At 37.4% G+C, this 13,603-nt stretch overlaps 1 protein-coding gene across 1 annotated transcript in view; it reads right to left on the minus strand.

The window, feature by feature from the left end:
• The window catches only part of SH3RF1 (SH3 domain containing ring finger 1), a 191,262-nt gene that overhangs the window by 67,800 nt on the left and 109,859 nt on the right, over positions 1 to 13,603 (minus strand). The window contains exons 3-4 of the mRNA XM_044224825.1: positions 3,896 to 4,171; positions 3,032 to 3,127 (exon numbers count right to left, since the gene is read on the minus strand). Coding sequence (XP_044080760.1) covers positions 3,032 to 3,127; positions 3,896 to 4,171 — 372 coding nt within the window. The remainder of the gene's footprint in view (positions 1 to 3,031; positions 3,128 to 3,895; positions 4,172 to 13,603) is intronic.

Here is a 13,603-nt window from a genome sequence, read left to right on the forward strand (position 1 = left end):
GGTATTGAGGGAGAAGAGAAAGAGAAAGAAGACAAGAAGGGAGGGCAAACTATTCTAGCAGCAGTTCTATTTCTCAGTATCTCAATCCTCCCATTCAATTCTCTTTACCCATCCCTACTGCTCAGCTCCTTTCAATTTACCCCACCCCCTAATTCCACAGCTGAACCTCTGACCCCATGATTCTACTCCAGGTCCACAAGCCTATCCCAAAGCCCACCCTATGCAGAGTTTCTGCCACAACCAAGTTTCTTGAGCATTTCCATTAGCAGAGCCAACCAGCAGGATTTGAGGGGGAGTTCCAGCTTCTGCTGACAGGCCCATGGAGATCAAAGATGTCAGTCTGAAACTCAGAATTCAATTCTGAACTCATTTCTTTCATTATACGTACTCATGAGATTCTTTTATTTGATCATTACTATACTCTGCCATATTCTGGATTACAGTCTGAGCTCCAAACCACTACACATAAAACATAGCAGTGCCAGACCCTTCAAAATATGTTATACATTTGATCCTCTCAGAACACCTGGGGGCGGGAGGAAGGTAACAGTTTTTGGAGCATTATGAAAAAAGCAAAAGCACCCAACAATCATGGAGACTTAAATGTCTATTTATAAGAAAAAGAAAATGTTTTACAATTGGATTTTAATAACATAGCCTGTTTTTATACAGGGAAGAGTCTGGACCCTAAGTATTTTACAGAGCAAGAGAAAGACCATTTCAGGAAAAAGGCTCAGTTTTTGATTTCTTATAGTTGGCTTTACCCCATCTAAGATTGCCTTATAAGACAGTCTATGCTTTATTTAAATAGTTAAATTTTGATAGGTTGCTATTGAAATCTGCCCCCCACAATCCCCTGAGGGCTTAACCAGGTGTTACTAATCCCCAGATGCTCTGCTCCTAGCAGAAACTTCAATCTGATGGCCTGACATCAAAGAAATGTTCATGATCCCTTAGAGATAGATGATTTGTTTATCTCGTCTCAACTGGTGAAATTCTGGTTCCAATGAGAAAAATACTCATTTGAAAGGAAGGAAGCAGAAGAATGAAAATAACTTCCACTTGGGCAGAAGTTTTTCTTCCCAACTTAAGTTAGAATAAATAATCCCAATGACCTGAGTGAATCAAAATGACTCTGGATTGGCCAGGGGTGGATCTTTCATGCCTATCTGCACAATTCTACACCTGCTCAAAAACAAAAGTAGAGCAATCCTTTTTCATGCATCACAAACCAAGTATTGGCATGTAATATTGATAATACCTAACAAGTAAAGACAAGCTTTCATTACTAATCTTTGTGCTTACCCATGCTTTTCAGTGTAACTATTCATACACTTGGAAATGCTTATAATTTTCCATGACCCACAGGTAGAATATATAAATAATATACAGAAAGGATTGCCCAAGAGTTAAGAATTTTTTTCTGTTGTTTACTTTCAGGGAGAAAAAAATGTTTCAATAAACAGGAACATATGGGTAAAATTCAAGGCTCATACATGGTTTGAATTATTTTTCCATGGGTATATGGTAGTCAAACTGATTTTTAATGAAAACTTTGGCTATCTTACCGTCTATGGGAAAAATTGAGTGCTAACTACAATGGCACGATTTGTTGTTTAAGTTTTCAAAATCATACCAGAACAAATGGCTCAGATAAAAAGATGGAAAAGTAAGTAATGATGGTTTCTCTTTTTTACATGCTTAAGATACATGCTTTGAAATCTAAAAATGACAGAATTACTTTTAATTCCCCCAAATAACCTGTTCTCTCTTACTTTTTGGCTCTTGCACATGTCAGTCTTCCTGCATGGATAGTCTCCTTGCCATAAAAATGTTACCTCTTCCATTTCTCTTGGTTAACGCTTATTTATCCATCACACAGATATACACTAGGAACTCACTTCTTCCAGACTTCTGTGACCTTAGCTAACTTTGTATGGTTATTTGCACTGTCTCATCCTTTAAAAATGACTTCAACTTATTTTCAGCAAGAGATTCTTATGACTAAAGGACATGAATGTTTATGACATATGATGTAATGCAGGCCTATTATAAATTGTAACATCCTATTTAATTTTTAATTTGTGTTATTCTTTAAAATAAAAGAACCATGTTATACTTACTCTCTATAAAGACTTTTACTGAGTCTTTACAGGCTTTACAGGTTTTACAGGCTGGCCATAACCTTTCTAAGTAAAGCTGATTAAGTTGGGGGGGCACCTAAGGTGTTGCTGGGTAACACAAGGGAATAGTCATTCCCTTACGTCATGTTTATTAGAGGCCTACTCTGCAAATCACCGTTCTAGTTCTGATGATGTGGCAGATAAGGAAAGAAATAAGTAAACAGTCATACACTCTCCTCCTACCTTACTCAGAAGTTTATCAACCTTCTGATCCCAAAGCTGGCAAATGGAATAGAACACCTGGAAACAATATAGGTACTGATAGGAAGCATACAGTAATATTTAACAAGACATAGGAATGCTTTTAGCAGGGGGGACACAGTGAAGACTTTCAAACATTTCAGAGTCTTCAGTAACTGTAGGCGGGATGGAGTAATTCTTCCTAATCCATCCAGTGATCTGGAACAGGGTATTCCCAGTGCTTTGTGTTGTGAAGACAATTTCTTCTTCTCCACCTTCTCTCCCTCCTCCTCCTTCTTCTGTAGGCTAGGTTTTTGTCTTTCTTTTTTTTACTCCAGTTTTATTGTGATATAATTGACATATAACATTGGATTCATTTAAGGTGTACAACCTAATGATTTGCTGTGTGTATACATTGCAAAATGATTGCGAGGCCTTCTTTTTTCTTAATTTTTAAAAATTTTTTCAATTAAAAAAAAATGTTGTTTTTTTTTTTTTTTTAAAAATAGGCTCCACGTCCAATGACACTGAGATTAAAAGTCACATGCTCTACTGACTGAGCCAGCCAGGTGCCCCTGGGAGGACTTCTTAATACCCGAAATGCACAAGTAAGATTTGTTTACTAAGCTGAGTACTAACAGGATTGAATTTTCTGCAGATTAACTTACCTCAACATATGAAATCGGAAATATTCCTATTTTGTCTGCCAGCATTCCTTCGGCCCAGTTTTCATCCACTCTACGGATCACAGTCAGAACATCATCCTGAAGAAACAGCAAAATTAGTCTATTTGATCCCACATTAAGCTGGTCATTTAATTTTCCTTTTCAATAAAGGGGCTCAAGTTTTAAGAGTACATGAATTAAAATGCTCTAACATATCTTTAGTACACAAATCCAGCGCTGTCACTATCAATCAAGAGCATTGGAAAACTATGAACTCTTTCTATACAAGGGTTGGCTGCTTATTACAGCTTCAAATGCCACCCATCTTGAACTTCTGTTTTAGATCCATTCTCAGGCTCTTCTCATATTCTCTCTGATTATATACCAAATGGCCATTTAAATGCATATCCTACTGCTTTTCTTTATAAAGAACACCACTGTGTTTATCCATACTTAAAATTCTAAAGCATTTTTATCAATTCAGTAGATACACTACTGTGTGCTTTCAGTAGAGAGATTTTAAAGGAAATACTGATGTTTCATTGTGTTATTCATAATTCAGTAAATTAAAATCCCTAAGTGGCACACACACACCCTGTAAAGTGGCTTAGAATTAAATTTAGACTCTAAATATGAAAATGATACCACACAGAACATCAACCAAAATTATCTTTCATATAAGAACAAACAGCCTATGCACAAAATTACTTTTTGTGACTTTAAGAAAATTGCTTCCAGGTATTTTTAAAAGCACGGTGAAATACTAAAGCTATTTTATCATTTCACAAAAGGAAATACAAGACATATTCCTGCATATTCAGGTCCAGAGGAAGAGCTGGTGAACAGAAAATCTCATTCTAAATTTACCTTTGCAAATGGAAGGCAATCTTTGTCTGCTTCCTTGTCTTTCACTTCAAAGTCATAAAGTGCTTTGCACTGAGGTGGGGGCTGAGGTAACGGTTTGATAATCTGCACAAAATTAGTGGGGAAAAAGCCATGGATCCCGTTGACTTCCCCATGGTACCAATTTTCATCCACTTGTCGCCGCAAAATGATGATATCACCTTTGCTGAATTTAAGGTCTCCAGGCTCTTTCCCTTCGTAGTTGTATAACGCTTTGGCACAAGGTAACTGAGGTATACCCTTAAGGAAAGAGATGAGTTTTAATTAAAAAATGATCAAAAACGTCTGGACATTTAACTGTATTATTATTTTTAGACAAAGTCAACTCAACATAGCATGCAGGTAGGAAAATGAAACACGAAGAAGTCACACATGATCCAAGCTTTCAAGGATACACAAGAGATGGCCAGGCAAAGCTGAAGTGGAAGAACAAAAGAGAAGAGTGAGGCATTTGAAGTAGAGGGGACAGCACCAGCAAAGACATGGAGCATGTGCAGAGGGACTGGAGTTTTATAGAGAACACGATGTTCCTGGAGAGGAATTATGGAATATAAAGTGTAGGAAAAGTAGGCAGAAGGTAACTCATGGAGGGTCTTGAATAACATGTTAAAGAGGCTCAACTGCTGTATCTGTTCAGCAATGACAAGCATTCACAGGTTTGAAATACAGATGGCCATGGTAAGAATCATGTGTCAGGCATTAGAGTGGGAAATGGACGAAGGGGAGAGGCAGACAGCTCTGTGCAAAGCACAGGCATAAACTACCTGAAAAAAAAGTTTTTTTACAGCCTAATCTTTCTAATGAAGCAGAGTAATAGAACGCATTACTCATTGTCCTGCCATCTCCCTGGGCTCCTCCATCTCCCCACTACCCGCCAAAAATTGATCAAAGTTTTATACTCTTGAGGCAACAGAACTTCATAATATAGTTTTAAAAAATTACTTTAGTTTCTAGTCAGAGATTTAGAGTCTGGACTATTCGTAAGCCAAACTTTTTTTGCTAAATATTTTTGTTTGGCTTAAGAGGAATAGCCAATTCTTGGCTCTCAAAATGCTATTGGCAGTCATCTGGTGTTGGCCTGATCCACGTGATGTTGCGTCTGCTTAATGAGAGCTGTTCTAGAGGCCAATAACCTGAGGAGGCAGGAGCTGAGCCTTCCAGAAGTTCTGAAACCCTCATGTGCCCTCTGACTTTTGGACCCTGCCTTAAGATCTTGCCTAGGAAGGCATAACTCCAGTTATCCAGCCATGACCTAATCTTGTAAACAATTCTGCTGTGCCCTTTGTGCACTAGCAGGAGGGAAATGCCCTCAGGAACTCTAGTGCCTCACAATCCTGTGAACTTTGGTCATCTTCCCTTTAGTGTCCAAATCTGTGAAAGGATTCTAATTTTTGTCTGCTCTCATGGAGATGCCTCACTGCAAGCTCTACTACATATTTCTGAAAGTCTGGTTATCATAATATAACAGTATTTCCCAAGATAGTTTTGAGGAAGTAACAGAAAACAAACACAGAAATGAATATCACTATGAAAGAGGGCAAGAGTGATTGAGCCAGAGACAGAGAACTGACCAAGTACTGTAATAAGCTAACTCTTGGAACATAGCTGATGGGACCATGATCAGGCAGTTTCAGGTAAGGGTTGGAAACCCAGACTCCAGAAGCCAGAATGTCTGACTCTGAATCCGCATTTAGCCACTTACTAGCTGTGTGACCTTGAGAAGGTTAACCTCTCTGTGCCTCAATTTCCTCATCTGAGTTGTTGTGAGGATTTAGTGAGTTAACGTATGTAAACCACTACAAAAAGCCCAGCAGTTAGGAAGTGCCTCATACATGAACTATGATCACTGCCACCATTGCCCAGTAGGAAAAGACTTGTTCACCAGTAAAACACAGCACCTGAAAATATATTTGTCTCTATGCAGCTGGATGCTTTTCCTTTTGGATGAATTCACATAGCAATTACATTTTTAATATATATTCACTATACAGCAATGCAAAGAATGTTCCTCCTAGGAAGTACTGGGATTTCAAAATGTGCATTTCTGAAGCACACATTTGTTTTCTAAGTGGAATCCATTCATCTTCTGGTTGAACAGAAGAAATTACAAATTCACTGACATGCACGGTTTAATAGGGGATGGCATTTTAGAGGTGGCTGTAGTTCATCTTGACAGAGCTAATGTAAGGCACTGGAACCCTGCATGAATTAATCGAAAATCCTATTACAAACTCAGTGACAAATAACTCTATTCACCATTATGACCTGTTCTCTCAATTTTTTCCCCATCTCAATTAGCACTGTTTGGCCCACTCTGTCCAAATCCATGCCAGCCAAATCCATGCACCAAGATACAGACTTAGCACTCTTAGAAACCGCTCTGAACTGCTCTTTAAAGAGACCTATAAAATTCCCCCAAAAACACAGTATGGTTCTTTTGTGACATGCTCATGTGGGAATTGAAGGAATTTATTTCTTCACAGATCATTTCCACACACCAGTGTCCCAACTGACTTATTAACTTTTCCACTGAAGCAAATCTATTAAGTATTCTAAAAATCATCACAGATTCTTAATACAATGAATGGCAAGGATAAAACTTATAACAGTGATATACATTATGGTTAGCCTAGTTACATCCTTGAGACTGCAACCTAAAATTGTTAATTCACACTGATTTGCTAAATCTTGACTGCTAAGGCTATTTCAGTGATCAATAACCACAGAGAAAGAACCATAAAGCTTATGGCAATCTAATCCATGAGCAGACATTTGTGCATCTGGCTGTGTTTTTCTATGGTGTTCTTTTTCAATTAAATTCTAAGGCTAAAAAGCCAGTTTGCGTCAAGTTTCTCAAAAGAAGGTTTCCTACATTAAATAAAATGAATTCTACTCTGATTTCAAATCAAGCGAGTTCAGTGATCTTTAAAAGACTTATTCCCACAAAAACCACAAATGATTAAGGATAAATTGTCAAAGGACTTGGAAGAGAAATAAAAGAATGCATTTTCCTTTTACAACATCTGAAGGATAAAGCCAAAACAATTGGTTTGATAGCCTCGGACTACTCTTCTGGGTAAAATACGTCCGGGGCCCACGGAGGCACTGCCTTCTCATTCATCTCCTTAGAAAGGTCTGGGAGTCATGTCATCGCCCAGGCCCTTTGCCCTCTGTGCCTTCGGCAGGCTTTCCAAACTGCTGCCTTTCTTCTGTATCCTCTCATCAGCCCAAGGCCCCCGAGGATCTGTGGAGCTTACATTTCACTTGGCTACACATGAAAGAGAGGCTTAAAAGGAGAGAAAGCCAGAGAGAAACTGACTCTGCAGTCTAACCTTGGGCTTGCAGCTGTCATTCATGCTGCCCGCTTTATCAAAAACCTTGGCAATTTTAGACAGGTGAGCTATTATAATAGCTCTTAATCTGAAATACATTTCAATAAATAGTGACTACTCTGCTCATATAAAAGTGGACCAGTTTTACTCCAAGCAATCTTGCTTCTACATTATGTATACAGATATTTAATATAACATTAAAATCCTTACAAAACCTGCACAAAAATATTTTTGATTAAACACTCCACACTCCATTTTTGTATCAACAAGTATATTTCAATATATCTGGCAAAGTACTACTTGATGATGTAGCTGAGATTCTGATGGGTAAATAAAGCATTCACTGCCAATTTATTTTATAGACTCTAAATGCCAATGCCCAGATATACAGGCAAGACAGCCTTTTTAAATTCAAATCCCTTCATGCATTTCTTACTGCTCTATAAAGTAAAAAAGATTCAATGACCTACTAAAAAGACTATCAGGAAGATACTCCTGCTGTAGGAACAGAATCACAATGTGTATAATTTAATAATTTAGTTAGATGTAAGTGGGCACAAACTATGGCTGATTTCTACTTGACTTTCAAAAACTTTCCAGAAAGAATTGAAGCACAAAGAAATTACAGTAACAGAATTACTACACACATATTAAGTAGCAAAATGGGCTCAGAAAATGATTTTTTTTAAGATTTTATTTATTTATTTGACAGAGATCACAAATAGGCAGAGAGGCAGGCAGAAAGAGAGGGGGAAGCAGGCTCCCTGCTGAGCAGAGAGCCCGATGCGGGGCTCAATCCCAGGACCCTGAGATCATGACCTGAGCTGAAGGCAGAGGCTTAACCCACTGAGCCACCCAGGTGCCCCAGGAAAGGATTTTTTAAAATGATCTTTGTAGAGGTGCCTCGGTGGCTCACTCAGGTAAGCATCTGTCTTCTGCTCAGGTCATGATCCCAAAGTCCTGGGATTGAGCCCCACATTGGGCTCCCTGCTCAGGGCGGAGTCAACTTCTCCCTCTGACCCTCCCCCCAACCTCGTCCTCTCTCTCGCTCTCTCACTCTCTCTGAAATAAACAAATAAAACCTTTTAAAAAATACCATATCTAAAGGAAAAACAACTTAAAAGACAATTGGGTCAAGCTCACCAGCTTAAATGTATTGCACAATGTATGCACCTCCCATATTTCTGTGCCTCTGGTACTCCTCATGAATATCAGACCGTGAACCCATCCTTGTGAAACGGTCTTCAGCGCCTCCTATGGAACACAGTATATGGTGGGCACTTGACACTAAGATATGGGAGGAGCAGGAATATGGAGGAAAGAATTTCATTCCCTGCTCCCAAAGGCTGCTGGGAAATGTGGAGCACACGAAGGTACCACAGAAAAACCTGAGGAAATGGGAGCTCATCTGCTAAGTAGTGTCCACTTCAATGTGCTCTGGAAACATGATTAAAAACATGATCCATTCTGGAAATGGGCAGTTGAGTTTGCTGGCATTTGAAAAATGTGAAACAAATTACACAGCAAACCACAGCAAACAAATATTTTCCTTTCAAACTTATCTGGTGGTTATGAGGAATAGTCATGTAGTTGATAAATAGCTTTTTTTTTTTTTTTTTTTTTTTTTTGCTGGCCTTAAAAAGGGAGTATCCAACTGGCAGACAAATCATTAAAGAAAACAAATCTTAACTGAATTTCTCTAAGGGAAGACAGCTATTGAGAATGCAGTCACAGAAATAAAATGCAGGAAATTTATGTCACTCGTTGCCCTGAATATGAATTTTCTGTTTCATCACATGTTTAATAATTACGATAGTATTTTTGCAAAGAGGAGGAAAAGTTACTGAGAAAATTCTCTTCAGTAACTTGAGCTATCATCTTGGGGACTCATGGCAGGATGAGGGATGTTTCCTGGTAAAAGGTCAAGTTTCTGTCTATTTGATAAACAGTTTGATTCCTGCCAAGAATCTGCCCCTGCCCTTTCCTAAACTTACCACCTGCCTGTGGGGGCATGGGACTAGATGGAGAAGAATGACCATGTATCAAAATTCTGTGTGGCCCTTGTCTAATCCTTACAGAAACCCAGAAAGGTAGGGAGAGTCAAAAATACAGAGGCAGAGGGGTGTGTGGGAGCAGGTTTTTAATATTAAACAGAAAGGTCATGTAAGGCCTCAATGTTCAACAGCCTGTTTTTAGGGTTTTTTTGGCCAGTGTTTTCATTAATATCCCAGAAAGAGATGCTCATATAATTTAGACATGACATTATATATGATAGTTCATAGTTTCAGAGTTAAAATACCATCAGAATAAACCCATACATATATGGGCAATTAGACAAAAGTGCCAAGGCACTTCTTCAATGTAAGAAAAGAAAGTCTTTTCAACAGATGGTTCTTGGATAATTAAAAGTCCATATGGTGAAAAATGAGTCTTGGCTCCTACCTCCTATCATACACAAAAATTAATTTGAGATGAATCCCAAAACCAAACATAAAGTTAAAACTAAATTTGCCAGAAAAAAGCACAGATTATCTTAGTGATTAGGTAGGTAAAAAACAAAACAAAACAAAAAACCAAAACATAAAAATTCATAAATTGGACTTCATCAAAATCGAAAAATTCTGTCCATCAAAAGACAATTTTAAAAAAGCAAGTCACACAAAGGGAAAATGAATTGTAATACATGTAACTGACAAAGGATTTTAATCTGGAAATATAAAGAACTTCTGTAAATCAACAACAAATAATGCAATTTTAAAAAATAGACAAAATGAAGATATAATTCAAAAAGGAATTTATTACACAGTCATGTAAAGGTATTCAGTGTCATTAGTCATCAGGAAAATGCAAAATAAAACCACAATGAGATATTCTTTCACAACCATTAAAATGATTAAAATTAAAAAGACAGACAATAGGACCCCTAGGTGGCTCAGTTTGTTGAGCATCAGACTCTTGGTTTTGGGTCAGGACATGATCTCATGGGTTGTGGGATGGAGCCCTGTGATAGGCTCTGACCTCAGCACCAAGTCTGCTTGGGATTCCCCATCACCTCTCCCCTTGCCCCTCCTCCCACTCTCTCTCTCTCTCTCAAATAAATAAATAAATCTTAAAAAAAAAAAAAAAAAGATGACTGACAACAGAAAATGTTGTCAAAGATACAGAGCAAATAGAACTCAAATACAGGGCGCCTGGGTGGCTCAGTGGGTTAAGCCGCTGCCTTCGGCTATGGTCATGATCTCGGGGTCCTGGGATCAAGTCCCGCATCGGGCTCTCTGCTCAGCAGGGAGCCTGCTTCCCTCTCTCTCTCTCTCTCTGCCTGCCTCTCTGTCTAATTGTGATCTCCCTCTGTCAAATAAATAAATAAAATCTTAAAAAAAAAAAAAAAGAACTCAAATACATTGGTAGTAGGAGTCTAAAATGGTACAACCACTTTGGAAAACTGTTTGACAATTTATCAAGTTACTCCTACACCTACTCTATGACCTAATAATTCTAATCCTAGTTATTAAACAATAAATGAAGACATATATCCACATAAAGTCAGAACAGAAACTCTCACTGCAGCAATGTTCATAATACCAAAAACTGAAAACCAAAATCCATCAACAAGAGAACAATGAAATCTTTAGTTATAAAACAAAACAACAACAACAAAAATTACTGGGGCACCTGGGTGGCTCAGTGGGTTAAACCTCTGCCTTCTGCCCAGGTCATAATCTCAAGGTCCTGGGATCAAGCCCTGTGTCGGGCTCTCTGCTCGGCAGGGAGCCTGCTTCCCCCTCTCTCTCTGCCTGCCTCTCTGCCTACTTGTGATCTCTGTGTGTCAAATAAATAAATAAAATTTTTAAAAAATTACTGATACACATGAGTGAAAAAATATCAAAATTAATACTATATAATTTAATACTATATAATTACTTCATAAGACTTTCAGAATAGGTAAAACCAATCTATTATAACAGAAATCAAAACAGTTGTGGTCTATAGGGGTCGGGGAATGAATGGAAGGGTATGTGATGAAAATTTCTGAGATTAGAGATAGATTCTATTTTGAATGGGATGTTGATTATCTAGGTATACAAATGTGTCAAACATATTAAACTGTACACTTAAGAATTGCAATTCACATAGGTTAAGTTCAGCTCAATATTAAATATATAAAAAAATAAACCAGCAGCCACACTTAGGAAAAAAATGAGAAATAACCACATACACCAAATAAGTGACTATGTATGCACATGGAGGAAAAGATACAAAAGTATCACAGTGAATAACCACTTATAGCAATCAAAATAGCAAGACTGGCAAAATAAGAGATCTGAAGTCCAGAAGTATGCAGATTAGTGCCTAGAAAGATGGCTACTTTTAGAAAAGGAAATCCATCACCAACGTACAGAGTATGTGTATATAATGTAGGGTCTCTGCTACAATCTCATCCAACACTTAGCACCAGCCAGCCACTCACTAGATATCCAAGTTACATTCTGAATCCCATAAACAAAGTGAACAGAGAGCTGCATCGTGATCCATGGGGAGTGGTACAGATGATAAAAGTGTTGGAAAATATGACAGAAAAGCTGCAGAAAGTGAGATGTATCAGTGGGTCAGTATTAAAGTAAGTGTTCAAACACAATGAAATGGTGTTGCACAAGGAAAGTAAGCCAGCTTCATGTTCACTGAAAAAAAATAAAGTCTTAAATTGATGCATGCATTATTTAAGCTGGATAAAGGAATTTCCTGACAGTGAGGGTTGTTAAATATTGCAGTGGATTATGATATATCTTTCACTGGAGACTTAAAAAATAGGACAGTCTCACAAGTTTGGTTCTGCCCAAAGGCAAAGGAACAAAGATTATGATGTGTGTTCTCTAGTAATGCTATGATTTCTTTGGCAATCAGACCATTTGAAAGAATAATTTTATTCTTTTTCTTTTTAAAGATTTTATTTATTTATTTGACAGAGAGAGAGAAAGAGAGAGAGAGAGAGATCACAAGTAGGCAGAGGCAGGCAGAGAGAGAGGGGGAAGCAGGCTCCCCACTGAGCAGAGAACCCTATATGGGCCTTGATCCCAGGACCCTGAGACCATGACCTGAGCCGTAGGCAGAGGCTTAAACCACTGAGCCACCCAGGCGCCCCAAGAATAATTTTACTCTTGATAATTTTGTCATTTGTTTCTTTTTAAGGAATGGAATCTCAAGAATAAAGAAAGTACTAAGGTATGAGAGAGGGAGCTGGGAGGGACATTTGGAAAAACAAAATGAGAATATGAATTAGCTTGTAGAAATCCAATCAAGCCAGCCTCAATACTCCAAAATCTATCACAACCTGTTGCAATATAATTAACAAAAGTAGAGATAAGCTCAGCTGTGGTCAGGCACACCAGGTCATCTTTTATCTCATTATTCTTGTTTATGTCAAAAAGTAAGACATAATATTACGGTGTATTACTGTTACTACCCTCCATAGGAGTGTTCTATCAATTAATTAACATGAAGTTTACATAGTGAAGACTGAGTAATTATTGCAGGATAATATCCTCTTACTTTGAAATAAATCTGTTACAAGGATATAAAACCAATCCTGTGAAACCCAAAGGTAGAATCAAGATCTTTAAAACATAATTAAGTCTTCATTAAAAGAAAAAAAAACCTCCTATCTCTATGCATATACTTTGGAATTTTGGCTATCAAAAAATTTTAAAGTATTAACTGAATATAGAGACAATCTTGTAGTTCTGTCAACAAAGCTTTTACCTTTAAGTCTGTTGTAAAATGATACTTTAAAAATACCTGTAAATATTCTGCAATACTTAAATGAGCGCTACTAGAAAATGCAAATTGCTTTTGTTATCTAATTTCACTATTATAGGACTGCAAAAGAAATGTTACTGTAAGGAAAAAATATTTGCAATGGACAATTTTATCAACAGATAATTATTTTTAGACACATAGTATATTGAAGCTCACCTCTAAAAAAAAGTATTCCAATTTAAGTATACTGACCACTAAATATATGAAATAAGAGGAACTTAAGGGGAAGAGATTTACTAACTAATCCAACACTGAAAAGCCCAAATCCAACTCTTCTATTTTCCCCTAGATAATTAAACAGTAGGATATGAATTACAGGTATTTTCAACCAAAATGAACTATTATATAAAAATAATATATTGTTTTTTACATTTCTAGGAGATTAAAGATATAGCAAAGAACATAAAAATGAAGTGCAGAGTCCACATGTGTGCATCCAAGACTACTTTCAATAAGCCTATCATACACACTACACAAATAAGATAAGAGATCATTCTAGCTATATTTTTAACAGAAAATTTGAGAT

This window comes from Neovison vison, chromosome 11 (assembly GCF_020171115.1).
Source record: "Neovison vison isolate M4711 chromosome 11, ASM_NN_V1, whole genome shotgun sequence".
NCBI lineage: Eukaryota > Metazoa > Chordata > Mammalia > Carnivora > Mustelidae > Neogale > Neogale vison.